Here is a 25,024-nt window from a genome sequence, read left to right on the forward strand (position 1 = left end):
ACCTCCACCTTGCTGGCGTCTGAGTCGGACTGGAGCTCTCTGCCCTTTACCAATCCAGCCACGGGCCCATCCATCTGGCCCATCAAGACTCACTCTCATTTCATCAGTCCATAAAACCTTAGAAAAATCAGTCTTGAGATATTTCTTGGCCCAGTCTTGACGTTTCAGCTTGTGTGTCTTGTTCAGTGGTGGTCGTCTTTCAGCCTTTCTTACCTTGGCCATGTCTCTGAGTATTGCACACCTTGTGCTTTTGGGCACTCCAGTGATGTTGCAGCTCTGAAATATGGCCAAACTGGTGGCAAGTGGCATCTTGGCAGCTGCACGCTTGACTTTTCTCAGTTCATGGGCAGTTATTTTGCGCCTTGGTTTTTCCACACGCTTCTTGCGACCCTGTTGACTATTTTGAATGAAACGCTTGATTGTTCGATGATCACGCTTCAGAAGCTTTGCAATTTTAAGAGTGCTGCATCCCTCTGCAAGATATCTCACTATTTTTGACTTTTCTGAGCCTGTCAAGTCCTTCTTTTGACCCATTTTGCCAAAGGAAAGGAAGTTGCCTAATAATTATGCACACCTGATATAGGGTGTTGATGTCATTAGACCACACCCTTTCTCATTACAGAGATGCACATCACCTAATATGCTTAATTGGTAGTAGGCTTTCGAGCCTATACAGCTTGGAGTAAGACAACATGCATAAAGAGGATGATGTGGTCAAAATACTCATTTGCCTAATAATTCTGCACTCCCTGTAATCTGCGGTGGAGCAGCAAGTATTCAATGCCTGCAGCACCTCCACAAGCAAAATAAAGCATGAATGTTGATATTTAAAGGGCTTTTAGATATTGATGACCTATCCTTAGTATAGGTCCTCAATATCCAAACAGTAAGGATCCAAGATCTGCACCTCCATCTCTTTGCGGCAGCATCATAACTAACACAGAGAATGGAGCAGGAAGCAGACATGCCGGGTTATTGAAGCTTGGCTCCCATTCAAGTGGCTAACCCTGCCAATAGGGGCACAATTAAAATCCATGCCAGAGCTGCCAACCATCCATAGTGACACAGTCTGTGAAAATAAGAGATTTTATTTTTTAAGGCTTATTGCACACAAACGTGTGCGCTCCGTGGACGTATTGTGGACCGCATTTGCGGATCCGCAATACAGGTGCACCATTTTGTGTGCATTCCGCATCACGGATGGGGACCCATTCACTTTAATGGGTCCGGAGATGCGGAATGGTGCGGAACAGAAGAACGGAACGGAAGCACTACGGAGTGCTTCCGTGGGGTTTCGTCCCGTATTACCGTTCCGCAAAAAGATAGAACATGTCCTATCTTTTTGCGGAACGGCCAGATCGCGGACCCATTAAAGTGATCCGCTGCCCCACGGTGGGTGTTCGTGCATTGCGGCCCGCAATTTGCGGGCCGCAGCACAGCCACGGGGCGCACACGAAGAAAGAGGCCTAAGGGCTGTTTCACACGAGCGAGTCCATTGCGGGAATCACACTCCGTGTGTGAGTGTGATCCTCCGCTCTGGACTTGCAGGAGTGCACGGCATTATCATGATTTATAATGCTATGTATCTCTGCATGGCCTTTTTTCCACAGAATCATAGTGACATAAAGCTGTCAGTATGATTCTGTAGAAATAAGGTCAAGCAGAGACACATAGCATTATAAATCATGATAATGCCGTGCACTCCTGTAAGTCCAGAGCGGAGGATCACACTCGCACACGGAGCGTGATTCCCGCAATCGACTCGCTCGGGTGAAACAGCCCTAAGTGTTTTGCTGAAGACTTGCCTGAATGCCAGATCCGGCATTTTTTCCTATAGGAATGTATTAGTGCCGGATCCGGCATTCGGAATGCCGGACCCGTCCTTCCGGTCTGCGCATGCGCAGACTGAAAAAATGGTGAAAAAACACTGGAAAGACGGATGGCATTTCAATGCATTTTTTTTACTGATCAGGCATTTTTAAGACTGATAAGGATCCTGATCAGTCTTACTAATGCCATCAGTTGGCATACGTTTTGCCTGATCCGGCAGGCAGTTCCGGTGACTGAACTGCTTGCCGGATCTCTCTGCCGCAAGTGTGAAAGTACCCTTACCCTTCTGTCCTTGCTGGATTAAATAAAGGAAGAATTTTATGGTGAGTGCCATGCTTTGGATCTCTTTTTTTCTGGATATATAGTAGGTGTGTATTTTCAAGAAGTGTAAATATGTTAAAATGTACCCCAGGTGTATAAAAAAGTTATAAATAAGGAGAACATAATGTGATAAGAGAGAAAAAAATTACCAAGAAAAAGCTATTAAATAACCTAAATTGAATCAGTATATACGGTATACATAAAGGCTCATGCACGAGGCCAAAGTTTCTATCGGCATCTGATACACATATTTTTGCAGATTAGATGTGGACCCATTCATTTCAATGGGGCTAAAAAATAAAGGGTGGCATGCACTCGGCCAGGATCCATGTTTTGGGGAATCCGCAATTTGCAGACTGCAAAACACGGCCGCGTGCATGAGCCCTAACAGTGATGTAATTAAATATAAATACAAATACACGGGGTGCAGTCCTCTTTGTTCTGCACTGTCTATTGGCACCAGATTGCATACGATGTAGTGGAAAGCTGGAAAAAAATTTCAAATAGGGCGGAACTAGTTTTGTGGGTTTGGATTTTACAGCATTCACTATGCGTCACCAGCAACCTCCCTATAACCTGAAAACAAAGTTTTTTTTCTGTTGATCCGAGGCTATCTGAACATTCAACTTAGGGCTCTGTCAATCAAAGCAGGGGCTTGTCACAGAAAGGAGTGGAGCTTGGGTGCAATAAGAGCAATGGCCACGCCATTATTGTACAAAAAAAAAAACGTTGGAAAACTTTTTTGAAGCTGTGTGAAGGTTCATTTTGCAGGGCGGCCTGTAGTTTTACTGATACCATTACGAGGTAGGTATGACTTTTTGATCAGTTTTATTTAAAAAAAATTGTGAGATTAGGCAACAAAATAATGGCAAATCGGCCATTTAGATTTTTTTTTCATCTATTACAAAGTTAACGATGCAGGATAACTCATTTTATATTTTAATAGTACGGGTGTTTTGGGACACAGCGATGCCTATGATGTTAATTTTTTTATGATTTATTTTTAATATAAGGAAAGGAAGTAATTTGAATTAGCTTTTTCTTTTTTATATTTTTTAAAACTTTTTTTTCACTTATTTTTAGTCTCCCTAGGGAGCTTTAAAGAGTCACTGTACTTGTACACAATTCCATTTTATGTATTACAGAATGGTGTAACTAGCAAATTTCTAAATCAATTAATTAAAAAAATATGTCCAGAATCCAGCTGAAAAAAGCTGTAAAGTCATGGCCGCTAGGAGACTCATTTCAAGTTACAGTCCATTGTCTATTGTCAGGCAAGATCGATCCCTAGTGACAGAGACTCTGAAGACGGCAGAGAGGAAATGGGGGGGGTGTCAGAGCTACCTGAGATCCCAAGCCTTATAAAATAACTGCTTCTACACTGCTTCTGAACATCGCAGCAGCCTCTTGCATTTCTGTAATTGTAATTTATTCCTTCTTACCAGCTTTCCTAGCTCCATAGAAGAAAACAAACAAAGCTGAAAATAATGGAATTGAGGTTACTGCATACAGTACTGGCAGAAGGGAGAAACCCACTGCTTCTGAGAGAAATGCATCTAGCTGTGCTGCTGAAACAGGGAATATAATTGTTGAAAGAGACTTTGGGGAAGCCCAAACATAATGGTCCCTTCACATTTATGATCGTAGAAAGAAGCACAACCATTATGCAAACTCAGATACGCTTTAACATGTGATCATCTGATTGGCCCACACAATAGGGTTTTCATGTCATCTTTACAGCATAGTGAAAGTTGTAAAAACAACACCCACAAAAAAATGCCGGAATTGCAGGTCTTTTCCATTTCACCCGACGAACAATCTTCCCACAGTTTCACAATACATTATATGGAATACTAAATACTAAAAGTTATGACTCTTGGAAAGTGGGGAGAAAAAAACAAAACAAATTCCCATCTGTATTATGCAACGTCGTTCTCCCTTCAAATCTGATATAATAGATTTTTTTCTATTTGTGAACATAGCCTAAGTGGGTCATACACAATCCAGAAATCCACTAATTTCACTGGGATTGGCCAACCAATTTATTAAAGGGGCTGTGCCATTATTAACACGTATTCCCTATCCACTGGATAGGGGATGTGTTTGATCACTGGAGGTCCGACAACTGGGACCTCAAAGATTACAGGAACTAGGGTCGGCAAGTACCGCTGAGCTGTCCCATGAGGATGCAGCCGTTGCGCACATGCATGCCCACAGCTCCATTCACTTCCATGGAGCTAGTGCGACCACCTTGTCCAAACACTATTTACTACAATATGTCATTATCTCAGATATTTATGGGATAACACACCAATATAATATAGGTGCGGGTCCCACCTCTGAGACCTGCACCTATCTCCAGAACAGGCCCCCGAAAGTTAAAGGGGTTGTCTCATCATAGACAATGGGGGCATATCGCTAGGATATGCCCCCATTGTCTTATAGGTGCGGGTCCCACCTATATCGAGAACAGAGCCCAAGGTGGTGGCCACCAAGCCGGCTCCCCATAGAAGTGAATAGGAGCGTACAGCGCATGCGCGGCCCCCGCTCCCCTTCATTTCTATGGGGCAGACGGAAATCTCGGCTATTTTTGCTGGCCCCATAGAAAATAAATGGAGGGCGGCTGCGCATGCGCAGTGCGCCCTCCTTCACTTGCGGGGTTCCGTTCTCGATATAGGTACGGGTCCCAGCGGTGGGACCCGCACCTAAAGGACAATAGGGGCATATCCTAGCGATATGCTCCCATTGTCCATGATGAGACAACCCCTTTTAAGAAGAGCGCACGGCGCATGCGCGGCATTCTCCATACATTTCTCTGAGAGTTCCATATTGATGAATGAAGGGTGGTCGCACATGGAGATGGAAGCTGGTCCCAGAAGTGGGACCTTCACCTATCTGACACTGGTGGCCTATCCTAGCGATATGCCACCAATATCTGAGGAGAGACCATCCCTATCATACTGTCATTTATGCTTAGCTACACATAAAGTTTTGCAAAGATCGCTCCAGCAAGGGGGCGTGGATCGGATGACGTCATTAGTTGGCGCCGATGTAAACAAGTAGTCTAACATGGCGGCCGAAACAGGTGCTGCAAAACCGGTGAGGCCGAAAAAGGAGCCTCAGCCGCTGATTATCCCGCAAAATGCCACCGACGAGCAGAGGCTGAAGCTGGAGCGGCTGATGAGGAATCCGGTGAGCGGGACTCTCCGAGTGTCTGTGCTGGGGAATGGAGGGCGCCTCTGGCTCTGCTGACCCCCTCCTGGCTTAATCAGTTGTTCAGCTTTTATATCAGGAGTTGTTCCTCTGCAGGGGGTGAGCGTCTCCAGGGTACATTACCCATAGATGGCAGCCCCCAACATGGGTGGCAGTACAAGTGAAGTAAAGGTGCAGACTTTAATCAGAAAGATTTCCAGGGGGTCACAATATTTTTTTTTTTAAAGGGTCTCCCAGGAGTAGAATATTGATGACCTATCTCCATAGTATTCAGTATATTGGGCAGACTAGATGGGCCAAATGGTTCTTATCTGCCGACACATTCTATGTTTCTATCCTCAGGGCGACATTTCTCATCTGCAAATCCACTAGTGTTTTATGCATGTTCTCTGTGGATTTAAATCCACACCATTGGGGTCATTTATCAAACTGGTGTAAAGCAGAACTGGCTTAGTTGCCCATAGCAACCAATCAGATTCCACCTTTCTGAAAAAAAAATTAAAGCTGGAATCAGATTGGTTGCTGTGGGCAACTAAGCCAGTTCTGCTTTACACCAGTTTGAGAAATGACCCCCTCATGTTTATATTTCTGCAGTATGGGGATGAGATTCGTACATCTCCATCTTCTTCCCCGTCAGTGTAATCTGTTGGAGGCTTTACCAGCACAAATACACTAGTTCTATCCTGGATTCACCTTAACTGTTTCATTGACGTAAATGGAAAATTCACAGTTTGTGTTTTTAATAAATGTGTAATTTGCAGCTGCACTGGACCGAGGTAAAAAGAAATAGGTTTGACATGAATCCCATTTCAGATATAATCATTGTCGCCATTGATACTTCTTATATCTGCAGCCTCGGTATTGGTCAGACTTGCCAAACCTGCCTTTTCCTGGTTAGTCTGGACGCCGCAGCTAGTAAGAGATTCTTTGCTTAACCTACTGAAATAAATCCGTTTTATTACAGGATAAGCCTGTTCCAATACCTGAAGGACCAAGGGAATGGACGCCAAGATCTGCCCCGGAGTTCGTCAGAGACGTTATGGGTAAATATTACTGTATTATTATGGAGCAATGAAGCATCCTGGTGACACAGAATGTCATTTTAAGGGTCCATTCACACGTCCGCATCCGAACCGCAATTTTGCGGAACGGGTGCAGACCCATTCATTTTCAGTGGGGCCGGAATGTGCTGTCCGCATCCGCATTTGCCGATCTGCACTTCTGCATCTGTGCTTCCGTTTCCGCAAAAAAATAGAACATGTCCTATTCTTGTCCGCAATTGCGGACAAGATTAGGCATTTTCTATTATAGTACCGGCGATGTGCGGTCCGCAAATTGTGGCATGCACATTGCCGGTTTCCGTGTTTTGCAGATCCGCAAAACACTTACGGACGTGTGAATGGACCCTTATATAAAGCACAATGGCTCCTACACGGCAGCTGGCCTGATCCAGTAGCAAATACAATAGAAATCCTGCACTAAGCCATAAAATTATCCAGCTGTACTAAAGAATCATATTTAAAAGATTTTGTACCTTGTGTCCGTTTTCCAACCCGTTTCGAACAATGAAACTCTTAGGCCCCATTCACACAACCGTATTTTTGGTCCACTTCCCATCTGTATTTTTTGAGGATCAGATGTGGACCCGTTCATTTCAACAGGACCGCAAAAGTTGCGGACAGCACACCGTATGCTATCCGCATGTCTGTCCCGCGGCACCTGCAAAAAGGATGTTTTGCGCACAAGTATAGGACGTTTCTATAGGAGTTTGGGAGAAAAAAACAGTGGCAGCATGCACATGGCCAGGTTCCTCGATTTGCAGACCACAAAACGGATTCTGTCATGTGCGTGAGCTCTTAGTGATGGCATAAATTAGACTATTCACAAAATGGGTAGCTTTATTAATACTTAACATTTAATTATTTAAAAGTTAAAATAATAGGCCCTTGATGTATAGAAAAAAAAAAATCTAGACTGAGTGCAATTGGGATATTGCATACAACTCTCCGTTGGCATGCCAATATAGAGAGAGAAAAAATGGACCAAAAAAGGAGGAAGGGACAGATATAATGATAGGTTGAGAAGAGAGGATGCGTAGTAAGAGGGACACACTGCTGAGTCACAGCCCTAGGTGTCCCTTATCCTAACTCCTCAACACACTATAAATCTATCTATTATATCTGTCCCTTCCTCCTTTTTTGGTCCATTTTTTCTCTCTCTATATTGGCATGCCAACGGAGAGTTGTATGCAATATCCCAATTGCACTCAGTCTAGATTTTTTTTTTTTTCTATACATCAAGGGCCTATTATTTTAACTTTTAAATAATTAAATGTTAAGTATTAATAAAGCTACCCATTTTGTGAATATTCTTTTGGACTTTAGGGTTTAGCCCACTTTAATAGTATCGGTCTGACCAAAACCCTTATCTTGGTTGTGTCAATTGATTACATAAATTAGACTACACACGAACGCCTTTTTAGAAATCCTCGCAACCGTTCACTGCCACTTGATTAATTATTACAAGAACATTTAGACTAGTACATTCTAGAGTTGTTGCGATACCAAATTTTTGATTCGGTTTCGATACCATGAAAAAGTATTGCGATACTCGATACCATTCGATACCACGCGAAAAAAATAAACAAAAAAAGCCACGTGCATTCCTCATTTTTAAAAATGGCGAATCGCGCAGTTTTTATTTTATTTTTTCTGTTCCGGCATTCACCACCTAGATTTTTTTTTTATATTTTAATAGTTTGGACTTTTCTGACGTGGCGATGTAATATGTTTATTTATATATTTTATATGTGAAATTGGGAAAAGGGGGGTGATTTATACTTCATATTTTAGTGTTTTTTTTTTTTTCACTTTTTATTTAATAACTATTTCCCCCCTTAGGGGCTAGAACCTGGGATCTTTCATCCCTTTTCCTATTCACCCTGATAGATCTCTATCAGGGTGAATAGGACTCCACACTGTCCCTGCTGCTCTGTGCTTTGTGCACACAGCATCAGGGATGTTACCATGGCAACCAGGGCTTCTGTAGCGTCCTGGCTGCCATGGTAACCGATCGGAGCCCCAGGCTTACACAGCTGGGGCTCCGATCAGAAGCTGCCACTGCACCACCAATGAGGGGGAGTGGAGAGGTCCCTGTGGCCACTGCCACCAATGATTTTAATACTGGAGGGTTGAGAGGGGCCGGCGCACTGTGCCACCAATGATTTTAATGGGATGGGGGGATTGAGGGGGGGGGGGGGGCACACTGCACCACCAATGATTTTACCCCTTTATACAGGAGGCGGGTACTAGCAGATCAGCGGCAGTTAACTGCCGCTGATCGCAGCTCCCTGTCAGGGGCAGGGTGCCGGCAATGCGATTCTGCTGCCGGCACCCGCCTCCTGTATGTGTTAAAGACTGACTACTGTATATGAGTCCAGACTTTCACTATTAGGCCACACAGAGCGGCGCCCAGCGATGTCTCAGCACTCACCATTTAGTCCTGGGCGCCGCTCCGTTCGCCCGCAGTGCCCCATTACTGTCTCCTCTCCTGCTCCACATGCTGCTGATTACTATCGGAGCGATGGGAGGAGACATCAGCTTCACTAGTGGGCGTTCCTTCTCCCTGGCTGTAGCGCTGTCCAATCGCAGCGCAGGGAAAAGGAACGCCCACTAGTGAAGCTGATGTCTCCTCCCATCGCTCCGATAGTAATCCTATCATTGGTGGCGCAGTGCGCCCGCCCCTCCTCCGCCCCTCTCTTCTCATTGCCGCCCCTCCTCCGCCCCTCTCTTCTCATTGGTGGCAGCGGCAGCAGCACAGGGGGAGGGAGGACAGCTTCCTTCTCCCCGTGCTGCTGAGAGAGAACATGAGCGCGCCGATAGCAGCGCGCTCATGTTCAGAGATACTAGACTGCGCAGAAGCGCAGCCCAGTATCGAAAAAACGGAAATCCCGGTATCGTATCGATACCGGGACAAAAGTATCGATTGGGTATCGAAATTTCGATACCCGCAACAACCCTAGTACATTCATAGTCGCAGGTGCACATCCATAAAGGTAGCATGCAGAAAGCAAACAAAAAAGTGTATGGCAGCACAACATTACACATACAAGCAAAAAAAAAAGGGGAATAGGGATTATTCTGAATTAAATTTTGATCAAAAATGTGCGCAAAGAGCTTCTATCATATGCGACTATGAATGTGCTAGTCTAAATTTTCTTGTAGTATATATTGAGGGTAGCTGCCTCTTTTAGATTGAGCTCTTTCTGCCCAGGGCTTCTGAGCAGAGTATACAGTGGCGGAAATAATTATTTGACCCCTCACTGATTTTGTAAGTTTGTCCAATGACAAAGAAATGAAAAGTCTCAGAACAGTATCATTTCAATGGTAGGTTTATTGTAACAGTGGCAGATAGCACATCAAAAGGAAAATCGAAAAAATAACTTTAAATAAAAGATAGCAACTGATTTGCATTTCATTGAGTGAAATAAGTATTTGAACCCTCTAACAAAAAAAGACTTAATACTTGGTGGAAAAACCCTTGTTTGCAAGCACAGAGGTCAAACGTTTCTTGTAATTGATGACCAAGTTTGCGCACATTTTAGGAGAAATGTTGGTCCACTCCTCTTTGCAGATCATCTCTAAATCCCTAAGGTTTCGAGGCTGTCTCTGTGCAACTCTGAGCTTGAGCTCCCTCCATAGGTTTTCGATTGGATTAAGGTCCGGAGACTGACTAGGCCACTCCATGACCTTAATGTGCTTCTTCTTGAGCCACTCCTTTGTTGCCTTTGCTGTATGTTTTGGGTCATTGTCGTGCTGGAACACCCATCCACGACCCATTTTCAGTTTCCTGGCAGAGGGAAGGAGGTTGTCGCTCAGGATTTCACGATACATGGCTCCGTCCATTTTCCCGTTTATGCGAATAAGTTGTCCTGTGCCCTTAGCAGAAAAACACCCCCAAAGCAAAATGTTTCCACCCCCATGCTTGACGGTGGGGACGGTGTTTTGGGGGTCATAGGCAGCATTTTTCTTCCTCCAAACACAGCGAGTTGAGTTAATGCCAAAGAGCTCTATTTTGGTCTCATCAGACCACAGCACCTTCTCCCAGTCACTCTCTGAATCATTCAGGTGTTCATTGGCAAACTTCAGACGGGCCTGCACATGTGCCTTCCTGAGCAGGGGGACCTTGCGAGCCCTGCAGGATTTTAATCCATTGCGGTGTAATGTGTTTCCAATGGTTTTCTTGGTGACTGTGGTCCCTGCTAATTTGAGGTCATTAACTAACTCCTCCCGTGTAGTTCTAGGATGCTTTTTCACCTTTCTCAGAACCATTGACACCCCACGAGGTGAGATCTTGCGTGGAGCCCCAGAGCGAGGTCGATTGATGGTCATTTTGTGCTCCTTCCATTTTCGAACAATCGCACCAACAGTTGTCACCTTCTCTCCCAGCTTCTTGCTAATGGTTTTGTAGCCCATTCCAGCCTTGTGCAGGTCTACAATTTTGTCTCTGACATCCTTGGACAGCTCTTTGGTCTTTCCCATGTTGGAGAGTTTGGAGTCTGCTTGATTGATTGATTCTGTGGACAGGTGTCTTTTATACAGGTGACTAGTTAAGACAGGTGTCCTTAATGAGGGTGACTAATTGAGTAGAAGTGTCTAACCACTCTGTGGGAGCCAGAACTCTTAATGGTTGGTAGGGGTTCAAATACTTATTTCACTCAATGAAATGCAAATCAGTTGCTATCTTTTATTTAAAGTTATTTTTTCGATTTTCCTTTTGATGTGCTATCTGCCACTGTTACAATAAACCTACCATTGAAATGATACTGTTCTGAGACTTTTCATTTCTTTGTCATTGGACAAACTTACAAAATCAGTGAGGGGTCAAATAATTATTTCCGCCACTGTATACAGGTGAAACTCAAAAAATTTGAATATCGTGCAAAGTTCATTTATTTCAGTAATGCAACTTAAAAGGTGAAACTAACATATGAGATAGACTCATTACATGCAAAGCGAGATATTTCAAGCCTGTATTTGTTATAATTTGGATGATTATGGCTTACAGCTTATGAAACCCCAAAGTCACAATTTTGAGGTACCCTTTGCTCAGGGGGTATGGATTAATTAGCTGACTAGAGTGTGACTCTTTGAGCCTAGAATATTGAACCTTTTCACAAAACTCTAATTTTAAGCTGCATTAATGCAATTCCTTTTAATTTGCATTGCTGAAATAAATGGACTTTTGCACGATATTCAAATTTTTCGAGTTTCACCTGAATATTGTAGGCTTACGTAAAGCCCAGGAGAGGCGGTATATTAGTGTTAGGTACCCGTCTGCAGAAGACATCTTGGTAGATGGTCCCGACACATGTTTGATCAAAAATGTGCGCAAAGAGCTTCTTTTTTTTCATTTATGGTGGGTATAATACCACTTTAATTCAGAATAATCTCCAGTTTTGTTTGTATGTGTAATGTTGTGCTGCCATACGTTTTCTTTTTTTTGTTTTTTTGTTTACTTGATTAATTATGTCGTACTTGAATACGACCATTAACTGCATACTAGACCGGAAATGGATTTCTCTATGGAAGCAGTGATTAATAAATTAACATTTTTAGAATTTATTCCCTTTGGATACCTAGGGGGAGATTTATCAAACTGGTGTAAAGTAGAACTGGCTTAGTTGCTCATGGCAGCCAGATTCCACCTTTCATTTTTGTAGCTCCTTTGGAAAATGAAAGGTGAAATCTGATTGGTTGCTATGGCCCTTTGATAAATCTCCACCCTAGTATTTAATTGTAAGCGGAATTTCCTCTTCCAGTCTTATTCTTTATTCTTAGCTGGCCTGAGGTGTTTGTGCCGCCCGTTTCACTTTGGTTGAATTCAGACAGCTGTACTTCTTATTGCCCGTGGTTTGCCACAAACCATGGCCGGTAAATTACACAATGGCAGCTGAGTGCTGTGGACTGCACCACAGCATTGGCTATTCTGATCAAACTCTGATCAGAATAGGACAATTCTCTAATGGTGTGTTTTTTTTGTTGTTTTTTTATTTTTATTTCACAGATTTAGGTTCCATGTAAAAAGCAGATGTGTGAATTACATCATTGATTACAATGGAGTCTGTGTGCTGTCCAAATGTAATCCGTGAAAACAGCATTCGGATAGATACATTGCCCGTCAGAATGGAAACTTTCTCTTCATACATGCAGTTTTTCAGGTAGCAATATCATGTCATGTGAAATCTGCCTCCAAATAGGCAAGATACAAAATTGCTGTAACATGTTTAGAGCTGTGCTTCATAACTACATGGGACAAGCAAAACTACAAAAATAATGCTCCACTGCTGCAACTTTCTGCTTCCTAGAAGGCCACTGAAAAAATTTGCTGGAATTTGATTGGACGCTATTTGCAATTGCAACACATTCCCTTGCACTAATTTTACTACCATATTTAGACTCACCTAGGTAAGACTCACCTAGGAGGACCATAAGAAAAAAATATTTTTCATTAGACCTCAGGTCAGACCCCCAATGTTAATCTGACAGCACCAATCAGACCCCCAATGTTAATAATACCTCAGATCAGACCCTCAATCAGACCAGGAAGTGGTGAGTACAGAGCCTTCAACGCTTCCCGATCCTCTGGTACTAATGAGTGCTTCCATAATGGAAGCGCTCATTAGTGTTCACTCCATAAGATGCAGAAATGCATCTTATATGGTGAAAAATACGGTAATTCTACCCCGTTGTGCACATAAAGTCGCAGTATAGCTATTCAAAAATAAAACCTATATAAAGCATTTCACTGAACTCGGCACAATTTTTTTTACTGGTACCCCTTTAAGGGGTAGTTCACATCACAGTTTTTTTTTCTGTTCTGATCCATCAGAAGAACAGAAAAAAAATGGATCCTGTGCATCAGGTATGCACATTTGGCATCCATTTGAGCCATTTCTGGCAGAGATCCGTTATTTCAGACGGGGAAAAAAAGGTCCCGCAAAAAGTCTGAAATAGCGGATCCCTGAAGGGAATGGCTTAAACAGATGCCAAATGTGCAGAAGTTTTTTTTCCCCTCACCCATGACGGCACCCATGCGACTAGGACCTCCCATCCAGGACAGGAAACCTGAAGTGATAAAATGGTTCACACCCCCACCACACCTCAGTTAAGGTTTCCTCTCCTCCAGATAGGAGGTACCTGAGAAGTTCCCTCCTTTTTTCAGGTTCTCACCTCGGGGGCTGGGGAAGGTCAGGGTCTACAACACCGTAACGGGATCTATCGCTGGCGGCGTAAGTCTCCTGGGGGAACCATCGCCTAAGTCTTTCCTGCCTCCTCCCAAGCCTCATTGGGGAGCCGCTGTGGCCATGTTCTGGCGGCTCCCGGTCCATAGTAGTGCGGTGGCCGGCGTCCCAGTTCCAAAATGGTGGAGCGTGCTCCCGATTCGCTGCGCGCTGGGGCGCCTTCTTCCGGCGAATTGAGGCTGTTTCCGGCAGAGCTGACCGGAAGGGGGAGGGCTCGCCTGTCTCATGGATTAGGCGTTTTTATGGGGCCTGGTGTTAAAAGGAGCCGAGGCTCGGAATAAGTCGGCAGCAGGAGGGGACAGCCAGCCTTGGTGCGCACACAGTGCTGTGCAGGATCTGGAGCCTCCACGAAACATGTCTGAACCAGGTGATGCCGGACGCGCTGATCCCTTGGAACCCTCGAGGCCCACAAGCCCAGTATTGGACCCGAGGAGTGTGGAAGCTTGACTCTACGAATTGGTGAGATTGATCCTCTACTAATAAATTTGGGTGTTTGCTTTTTTGTAGGTAGCAAAAACACCTAAGAAATCTTCTGGCAAAACTAAACATAAAGAATGTGGAGGATGTAGAGTAGCCTTGTCAGCTTCATATGCTAAACCACTATGTCAAGCTTGTATAGATAAGTTAGTCATGGAAAAATCCCATAGCTTATCTAAAACTTTTAAGGCCATGGTACGATCTGAAGTTAAGTCTTCCTTTAAATCCTCCAGTCGGGGCTGTCCGAAATCACCAGAAAGGTGTACCTATAACATGGACTCTGATTCTGATCTTTCTGGGGAAGACGAAGACATAGAATCAGGTCAGGATTTATCTTCTGATTTTATGTCTTCAGATGAGGATTCAGCATGGAAAGCGCTATTTCTCGCTGGTATCATTGGGGGACACAGGACCGTGGGTATAGCTTGCTGCTGCCACTAGGAGGCGACACTAGGCTGAAAAGTGATAACTCCTCCCCTGCAGGCTATACCCCCTCCAGCCTGGAGAGAGCATATCAGTTTTTAGCTTAGTGTCGTAGGAGGCAGACCTCCCTGCTTAGCAGGGTGGCTCTTTTACAATTTAGTTTTTATTTTATTTTATTTTATTTTTAGGTTAAGGGGCACAGATTCGCATGCGTCTCTGTCTCCCTGGGAGGCTGGCCGGTGTTGCCTGTTCCACCGCCCTGCCTACCCCAAGAAGACAAAGCGGACCAGGGCAGCCTCGCTCCCCTGCTTCCCGCCAGCAAGAGGGCCACCTCCTCCCCAGCCCTTCTCTACATGGACCCCTGATGCCTGGTGCCAGCGGTCGTGGGGTGGCCCTGCTGGTACAAGAATAAGGGTGAAGAACACAGATGAAGACAGGTGAGTTTTACTGTCCCTCCCTGTCCCCCTCACATGGCCCCTTCTTGAGGGGGTAACGAATCCTCCACCTGGCTCACCTCAGTAGAAAGGGTTAATCCCATTCACGGCGGCGGCATCTTATTCACCCCTTCCCGATCTACAAACAGGCGCCGTCTGCGCCCTATTCCGGCCCCCCCGCTCTCCGACCGACCGACCGAGTGGGCTTCCCGGCGACCAAGCGACGCATCTACTCGGCGGCTCCTTTTCAGGAGCCCGCCAAGCCGTCATGGGAGAGCAGGCACAATCCGCCCTCTGAGAAAGGATCCCCTACTCGGCCGGACGCCGCAAAATCCAGGCCCCGGCTTTATTCGGGCCTACCGTTTTATTCCTTTTCTTTTCCCTCCGGCCACGCTATTTACTCCGACGGGCTTACGCGGTCAGTGGACACAGGCGACCGCATTCCGGACATCGATCCAGGGACGCTGTGTGCTGTCTAGCGGTGAGTCCCGGTCGGCCGGCGTGTTAATTTAGTCTCCGGCTTTGCGGCCTTCTAATTTCAGGCCCCTGATTTACTATAGGTTTATATCTGCAGGCACAATGTGCCTTAATATGGCAGTATACAGCCCTCCCTGATCCCCTCTCCATATCAGGCTAGGTCCTCACCAAAAAAAAAAAAAAAAGTATGTGCATACAGATCCTGCCCTCCTCAGCCCACAAAATCCAGTGGAGTACATCTGAGGGATCCCAATCCGCCCTCTGAGGCCGTTTGGGTGACTATGCTCCAACTGTGCAAATCCAGTGGAGTACATCTGAGGGATCCCAATCCGCCCTCTGAGGCCGTTTGGGTGACTATGCTCCAACTGTGCAAATCCAGTGGAGTACATCTGAGCGATTCCCTTTCTGCCCCTTGGGCCGTTTGGTTGATAATGCTCCAACTGCATAGATCCAGTGGGATACATCTGGAAGATCCCAATCCGCCCTCTGAGGCAGTTTGGTTGATAATGCTCCAACTGCGCAAATCCAGTGGAGTACATCTGAGGGATTCCCATTCCGCCCTCCGGGCCGTTTGGTTGATAATGCTCCAACTGCATAGATCCAGTGGGATACATCTGGAAGATCCCAATCTGCCCTCTGAGGCCGTTTGGTTGATAATGCTCCAACTGCATAGATCCAGTGGGGTACATCTGGAGGATCCCAATCCGCCCTCTGAGGCAGTTTGGTTGATAATGCTCCAACTGCGCAAATCCAGTGGAGTACATCTGAGGGATTCCCATTCCGCCCTCCGGGCCGTTTGGTTGATAATGCTCCAACTGCATAGATCCAGTGGGGTACATCTGGAAGATCCCAATCCGCCCTCTGAGGCCGTTTGGTTGATAATGCTCCGACTACGTAAATCCAGTGGAGTACACCCGAAGGGTCCCCAATCCGCCCTCCGGGCCGTTTGGTTGTTAATGCTCCAACTGCATAAATCCAGTGGGGTACTTCTAGAGGATCCCAATCCGCCCTCTGAGGCCGGTTGGTTAATGGTGCCACAACTGCGCAAATCCAGTTGAGGACAACGGAAACTTCCCATCCACCCTCCGGGGGCGTCTGTTTGAGTTTCTCCTCCTGCGTAACTCAGCGGAGGACCTCTGGAAGTTCCCAATCCACCCTCATGGGTCGTTTGGTTAATAGAGCACCGTCCGCGCAATCGGTAAGCAGACCTTTAGTTCCATTCCACCTCCGGGGTAGTTTGGTTCTTATATCAACACCGCCACAGCCTGCAACAGCCATGGGCTAGAGGCTGAGAGGTGGAACTGCGCACGAGCGGGCCGAAGCAGGACAGTTATTCGGACTCTGACATGAATCCGGATTATTTTTCTAGATTACGTCCGTGCTAACCGGTTCTGGTGTATGCATTAACCCCTTCCTTAGGCACTATTTGCACTTCTACTGGATACAGTGCTTAATTTGGGTTTTAACACCTTCCTGAGGTGGCCTGACCTCACTAGCATTGGCCTCAATGCCAGCCATAGGTGCCCCTCGTTCTGTGAGTGGCGGAATTGAAGTTCCACTGGGCTCAGTATCGTCAGCATACATTAACCTTTTGTATAGGTGACATTATGGCATTCTCACTGCTGTCGCAGTGTTTACGTACGCATTACACCCTTTCTGGGGTGGGATGATGGCACTTCCCACAGAGTACATAACTCGTCATATGCAAGTGCCTGCTAGGTGCGTTACCCCCTTCGATGGGTGATGTATTTGCTCTACCTCGGGTTACAGTACTTACTGGATAGGTTACTCCCGATCATAGGTAAAGCGTTTGCACTGCCACTGAGCACAGTGCTTGCCGTAGGTTTTTCCCCCTCCATTGAGTGGGTACTTACACTTCCGTAGATTGCGGTTCTGACTATCACGCTACCCCCTTCCCTAACCGGGGGTTTGCGCTTCCGTTGATTGCTATTCCATCTTCCATTTGCCATCACATACTTCCTATGGCATTACCCTCTACAAACGATCCAGTAACGGGGGAGTCACTATGCATCTTTGCATGCTGTATTTCAGCTACGCCACGTCTCTAGATGCCTTGGTTTCCTTCACAGGTGGTCCGTGGCAACAGTCGGTACCGCTGGTGCCTGATATTCTCCATCTAGTGGCATATGGATACTGCCACTGGATACTATGGATACTCCCATATTGTATCCCTCTTTTCTTCATGCACTTATTGGAGACACAAGAATGTCGGCCTTTGTGCTCTCAGGGGAGTCACCCAGCCTTATGTGTCCTAGAGACTCTCCATCCCCACGAGCCTTCACCGTTCAAACTGCTTCTCCTTCGCAGGGTAGTCTTCACGCTAGGGATAGATGCTCCTAATCGCTGTAGCGAGACAGCTCCCCTCAGGTAGGGGTTCTACCCTGGTACTAATTCAGCAGTTGCTCCTGTTCAGCGCCCTTGTCAGGTGGAGGGTTTAAGGTTAGCTCTACTAACTGGGCCAGCTTGATACCAGAATTCTACTGGATGTCCTCAGGCCTTCCCCTCATGTCCACGCTGGCGGAGCATGCGGTAGCCCCTACCGCACGAGGGGTGTTTGAGTCACCACTACATGCTGAGGTTCCCTCTGCACAGTTCTTTCGTCAGGCAACGGACTCCTCTAACACGAGAATCAGTGACCTCTACGGTGTGGCCTACTCCTCGGCTGGAGTATGGCGTGAGCATTACTCTTGGGGCTTCCCTTGTAGGGCCTCCCCTTCAGGCGGAGTATCGCATCACCACTAGACGCTGTAGAGCTCCAGTCTCACATGGGAATGGGCTTTAGTTCTGGCCTCTTTCTGGTTTACTACCAATAAGGGTCCGTGGCTCTGACAACTGTTGTCCTTCTGCCACATCCAATCCATATCCATATGTTTGAGAAAGGCTCTTGATGTGAGCCGAAATGCGTCACAGAGTATTGTATGTGACCAATAAAGACATCATCTTTTGTTGAAGACTACAGTGAGTGCCGGTCTTTCTTCATTATTATTATTAACTATTGTCCTTCTGTCGTCGGCTCGGGTGTGGCGATGGTGTAGTTACCATGGCTGATCAGCACCTACCTTTTGAGTGCGTTCTACTGGGTAGATCAGTCCCTACGGCACTCGTCAACACTAGAGTGCCGTTCTAAGCGGGACCTGGATTCTAGTAGTCATACCGTAACGCCATTGGTGCTACCTCTCTCCAGATGTCAGTGATATCAACTCAAGCCAATGGTGGTTGTTCTTTCACTGCTCATTCCGGGGATGGACTGAGAGCCTTCCCAAGATGGGTAGGGCGGATGTCTGTTACGACGTCCCCCGCTAGTAGGGGTTTCGTCCCTGGTACGGATCACTCGTTTCCTTTCCGGTCTCCCCTCGTGGTGGATAACTGATCTCCTTATCCTCCTGTCTAGCTGACCAGTAGCCATGGGTTGTAGACTCTGGAAGCCCATCTTTTATTTTTTTCACGGGCCCAGGGTTCCTCGGGTATGGCGAAGGCGTTGGACGTCGTAGTCGAACTTCACCCAGCAAGAGTATTTCTCTCATCTTTGTTCCACTCATCTGCCCTTCCAGGCAGCGTTGCCGCTTTGTTGAAATATGGTCACTGACGGGGCTTCCCATCACTGACGGTGCTCACATTGGTTTTACTTTACCTTTCCTGTGTGGTATTGATACTTTGGCCTGCAGTGGGGCACGCCTGGCTCAGGCGTTTGTTTTCTTAGTGATTCTCAGGCAGCTTCTCTCACTAGAAATCTCACCACCAGCCTATATGGCTATAAGGGAGTTGGTCTACCAATATTCCGCTCCCTAGGGGGCGTTCTCTGGACCAGAGGTGAATCCTACGGACTTGGCCTTTTAGTTCTGCTTCCACAGCTGCGGCCAGGAGCCAGCTGTTTGGTGGCGTTATTTTTTATTTTTTTCTGAGTTGATACGCCTTTCTTGTACGTACTTTTTTCTTTGAGTATGAACACAGGGCAGTGCTTCGTCCAGGATCCTCTTTTTTCGCAGAAGGTGGTCACCTTTCCACGCCTCACAGACATGGGTTTCTCTTCTTTCTCCCTCGTAGTACACGGGCCGAGCTCTCCATCAGCCATGTGATTTGGCCTCTGAGCTTGCTTGTCCTTGTCTAGCGCTTACAGCCCTACGGACTTCTACCAATTCTTATCCTGGGGTCCTTGTCAAGGCGGACGGCCTCCAAAGGATGTTTTCCAGATAGATCCGTTCAACAGTGCTCGGGCATCCCGCCCTCGGGGAGTCTTGGCCCACCCGACCAGGGTCGGCGCTTCTCGGGTCTATCTCCTTCATGCAGTAGCTTCCAGTGTGGAAGGCAGTATCTTGGTCTTCCGGGCACACGTTCATCAAGTCTTACCGGGTGCCTTCCTAGGCACCGGCGGATACTGTTCCAGGCAGCAAACTCTTGCAGGCGGCTGTGAGTTCCGCATCCTCAAGGGCGTTTTTTTTTCTCCATGGGCATGTGATTTTTTTCCCTCCCCGTGGACTGCTTTAGGACGTCCCACGGTCCTGTGTCCCCCAATGATACCAGCGAGAAAATGAGATTTTTGTGAAAGCGATAGTTTTAGGCCGTTTTACGTCCTCCAATTGCATCGTGGTTTTTACGGCTCAGTATCTTCAGGTGGAAAACGAGATTTTTGTGAAACTCACCTGTAAAATCTCTTTCTCGCGGGGTTCATTGGGGGACACAGCTCCCACCCAGTAATTTCTGTTTGCCGTGATTGTTGGCGGTTGTGAAGCCAGTATGGCCCCAGTTCGGGTTTGATCGACTGGCGTTGGTCAGTTGTTGGTTGTTTACCGTATGGTTATTTTCTCCTACTCCTATTGCTTGGGCACAAACTGATATGCTCTCTCCAGGCTGGAGGGGGTATAGCCTGCAGGGGAGGAGTTATCACTTTTCAGCCTAGTGTCGCCTCCTAGTGGCAGCAGCAAGCTATACCCACGGTCCTGTGTCCCCCAATGAACCCCGCGAGAAAGAGATTTTACAGGTGAGTTTCACAAAAATCTCGTTTTCCACCTGAAGATACTGAGCCGTAAAAACCACGATGCAATTGGAGGACGTAAAACGGCCTAAAACTATCGCTGACCAGGTTTTTGAGGGCCTTGGCCCTAAACGCCATAGAGTTTTCTCCGTTTATAAGAACATAGAAGCACTGATTAAGAAAAAATGGAAAAACCCTGAAGGAATTTTTTTTAGACCGAATTCTATTAAGAGAAAATATTCATTTGAAGAGTCAGTGGCGGGCTTATGGGACAGAGCTCCTTCTGTAGATGCCCCTGTAGCTAAAATAGCCAAAAAAATTGGCTCTTCCGTTTGAGGATTTAGGCTGTTTAGAAGATCCTTTAGATCAGGGGTGCACAACCTTTTTTGGTCTGGGGGCCGCATTGTCACATCGCTCTATTTCAAGGGGCCGCAAATTAAAAAAATGTTGATCGGCGCTCATCTGCCTATTACACAAGCTAGTGCAAAGTGACTGGGGAGGAGTGATCACTGCCACAGTCGTGCTGCAGATAATCGGACATCTTTCATCCTGATAAAATATGCAAATCAGCCGACAAATGAGCGATTCCTTGTTTATCGACTGATCAGCTGCACGATTATACCATCCAGATATAAGATATGAGCGCTCCTATGAACACTTGTTCCCAGTAATTGTCCCAAATATCGTGCTGCAGCATAGCCCCTGAAACCGAAGAGTTAGGCTGGGTTCACACCTGAGCGTTTTACAGCGCGTTCCTACGCGCTGTAAAACGCTCAACAGGCAAGAACCAATGATCCCCTATGGGCATGGTTCTCATCTGAGCGTTTTACAGCGCGTACGAACGCGCTGCAAAACGCCCTACGCCCCAAGAAGTACAGACACTTCTTTGGGGCGTATGGTCACTCGTTCCCGTACATAGACTTCCGGGAACGCGCGACAATGGGCGTTGCTTGTTGCCGGAGCCGCGTCTGTAAACGCACGATAAAATTGCGCATACAGAGCGCTCCTTCGGTACGCTCAGGTGTGAACCCAGCATCATACTTACCTGCTCCCCGCCTCTCCGAACTGCCTCCGCTGTTTACACCTGGCAGTGCATGGACATGGTCATACACCACTCCAGACAATGACTGGCTTAGGCGGTGATGTGGCCACAAGTAGCGAGTCACTGCTGAAGTCAGTCATTGACTGGAGCCGTGCAAGTGACCATGGCCATGCACTGTCAGGTGTAAACAGAGCAGGAACCGGAAGATGGAGGCAGCGCAGAGGACCAGAGCGGAGTGGAGCAGGTAATTATGAATTTTCTATTTCAGAGGCCATGCTGCAGGAACTTGTTAAAAATCATTTTTACCAGAAAAGTGGCGACATTTCCTTCCATCCTGCCTCCTATTTATAAATCAGCGGTTTCCTTCACTGCAGAGGACGGAGCTCACTGGTTATCACATCTCCTGCCAATCCAGTTATAGGCGTCCTGCAGTAACCAGTAAGTGCTTTACCTTGCTAGTGGGGAAGGCGCCTATTGGTTAACGCTTGAATGACCAGGCCCGAAAAGGCCTTAATGACCAGACACATTTTTGTGATTTAGCGCGCGTGGTGGTTCAAATGGTTGTAACTATCTTATTTGTTGGACTACCAAGATAATTTTTGCAACAATTTTTATTTGGGGGAAACTGTACAAAACGTTTTTTAAAAGTATATATTTTTTCAAACTATCCTTATTCTTTAAATATGCAAACTGACGCCAAAATAAATTATTATAATTAGTTCTCTATTTTGTGTATTTTGCTATATAATATGAAAAGTTTCACGTGAATGGGGCGGTAATGGTGACGGTTTTGATTGGTGTGGGTGTCTTTTCTTTTATGTATGAATTTTTATTTTTTTATTTCTGCTACATAATATGTCCCCCAAGAGGTCATAAAAAGACCTTGGGGGACACTGTCACTTTTTAAAATTTTACACTTTTTTATTAAGCACTTTTTCCTTTTTTTTTTATTTATTTAGTTTTCAAATTTTTTTTAATCATTTTTTTACTTTTTTTTTAATATATTTTTACCACATAATTTGTCCCCAAGAGGTCACTAAAAGACCTTTGGGAGACAATAAGTGAATTTTTTTTTGTACTTTTTCCACTGTAACTGGAGCATCCAAAGGAGCCCCAGTTACAGGGAAACCAGCCTGCTGCGGAGGCTTTGTACCAGGGCAGCGCTCCTCTGTTCCCGAGACCCCCGCGATCACGTGGTCGCTGGGTCTACACTGCAGAGCGCTCATAGAGGAGAAGGCAGAATCGCTAATAAAGTGCTTCTGTCTTCTGCTCGGCTTCCCCGCTCTCACTAATAGCCGGGGACCCTTTCTGCTCCTGATACAGTGCACAAGCAAAACCTGTGATCCATCTGCTGTGCAGCGCTCTGTGCAGAAACACAGCTGATTGCAGGATCAGCTGTGTTTCTGGCCAGCAGGGCGGGGGCCGCAAACCATGGCTCTGGGGGCCGCATGCGGCCCGCGGGCCGCAGGTTGTGCACCCCTGCTTTAGATAAAAAAGCAGATGTTTATCTTAAACGTACTTGGGAATGTGCCTCTACAAGCCTTAGGCCGGCCATTGCCGCCTCTTGGGGCTCCAGGTCATTATGACTATGGTTAGGTCAACTAGAATCTCATATTAGAGACAAAACTCCTAGAGAGGACTTACTATCCTCCCTCCCAACCTTCCTCAAGGCAGCAGATTTCCTTGCAGACGCTTCTACTGATGTGGTCAGTTTTTCTGCCAGAGAAGCTGCCATGTCAAATGCAGCAAGGCGTGCTATTTGGCTTAAATAATGGAAAGGGGATCAAGGGTCCAAGTCTAGACTTTGCTCTCTCCCATGTGAAGGTTCTAGATTGTTTGGTTCCTCTCTTGATGACATCTTAGAGAGAGCCTCTGACAAAAAGAAGGGTTTTCCAGTGCCCCAGAAAACTTTTTTTTTTTCCGGAAACCTCAGGCCAGTTTTAAAAGACAAAGGGGTAGGCAAAGTAATAGAAGTGAAAGAGAAAAATTTCCTAAAATGTTTTTTTTTTTTTTTTTTTGTTTAAAACCCAGGAAAACAGACCAAAAGACAAACTGCAATGACGCCAGAAGTCAGGTGGGAGGAAGACTGTCTCAGTTCTTCCCAGCCTGGAGGTCCGTTTCTCAGAACAAGTGGATCCTAAGTGTAATAGAAAACGGATTCCGGCTGGAGTTCATTTCTCGTCATAAAAATTTTTTCACTCAGAAAAAAATCCTGAAAAAAGGAAAGCTTTAGAATCAGATTTTTTTTCTCTTAGACAAGGAAGTAGTTTGTCCAGTTCCCCAAGACAGAGAGGGGCAAAGGGTTTTATTCCCCTTTATTTTTGGTGAAGAAACCAAATGGAACATTCAGGGTTATTTTAAATCTGAAGAAACTGAACAAATGGTCTACAAGAAATTTTGAATGGAGACAATAAAAACAACTGTGAACCTCCTCTTCCAGGATTGCTGGATGGCAAGCCTGGATCTGGAGGATGCGTATTTCCATGTTCCAATCCATTCCTCCTTCCAAGTTTTTAAGAACAGCAGTCTGGTTTCAGGGGAAGTTGCTGCATCTCCAATACAGAGCGCTTCCCTTAGGTGTAGCGCAAACTCAAAGAGTCTTCACCAAAGTGGTAGCGGAGTTAGCGGGCACCAGAGTAATTCCTGACTATCTGGATGATTTTTTGATAGTCTCTCAGTCAAAAGAAGGGCTAGAAAAAGATATCACATTCGTCTGCTCCACTTTAGAAAATCTAGGATGGATAATCTATTGGAAAAAATCAAATCTGATTCCTTCTCAAGTTTCGCGTTTTTTTGGGGATTCAGTTGGACTCCTGTTTACAAAAAAGTTTTCTTCCACCTCAAAGGAGAGAGTAGATTATGGAACAAATATGGTCAGTCTTCCTGTCCTACCAGTGTACTTTCAGGGAAGTAATGGCGGTACTAGGGCAGATGACCTCAGCAATCCAAGCAGTACCTTATGCACAGATCCACTCCAGAGATCTTCAAGCAGACATCCTAAGATTGTGGGACGGCTCCCCTTATTCCTTGGATCAAAAATTCCACCTTTCATCAAAGGCAAGATGCTCCCTGTTGTGGTGGACGGTACCAGAACATCTATCAGCAGGAGTTCCATTGACATTTCCAGACCAGACCATAATTACCACAGACACCAGCCCTTGGGGTTGGAGAGCCCACTCCCAGAACAGATACTGGCAAGGGAGGTGGGATCTGATTACGAGAAATGCATTCTCCAATTTCAAGGAGTTAAAAGCAGTAGAGATGGCGTTGACGGTGGCTCTTCCGGAAATAAAAAACAGGAAGATTGTGTTTTATTCAGATAATTCAACAGTGAGGGCCTACATAAACCGTCAAGGAGGAACGAGAGTCTCTTTCCTCCTACATCTATGCCAGGAGATCTTTTGCATGGCAGAAAGAATGCTTTTCCTTTCAGCGGTACATCTGAAGGGGAAGGAGAATGTTATAGTGGACTTCCTCAGTCGAGTTTCCATAAAACAGGGAGAATGGTGTCT

The 25,024-nt window shown here is 46.0% G+C and overlaps 1 protein-coding gene across 3 annotated transcripts in view; it reads left to right on the top strand.

Moving 5' to 3' along the window:
* The first annotated feature begins 5,041 nt into the window (after positions 1–5,041).
* Positions 5,042–25,024, top strand: part of PRKRIP1 (PRKR interacting protein 1) — a 61,862-nt gene continuing 41,879 nt past the window's right edge. For all 3 annotated transcript variants that reach the window (XM_040423527.1, XM_040423526.1, XM_040423528.1), the window contains exons 1-2: positions 5,042–5,343; positions 6,329–6,407. In XM_040423527.1, the coding sequence (XP_040279461.1) occupies positions 5,221–5,343; positions 6,329–6,407 (202 nt within the window). In that variant the 5' untranslated portion in view covers positions 5,042–5,220. The remainder of the gene's footprint in view (positions 5,344–6,328; positions 6,408–25,024) is intronic.

Source organism: Bufo bufo, chromosome 3 (assembly GCF_905171765.1).
Source record: "Bufo bufo chromosome 3, aBufBuf1.1, whole genome shotgun sequence".
NCBI lineage: Eukaryota > Metazoa > Chordata > Amphibia > Anura > Bufonidae > Bufo > Bufo bufo.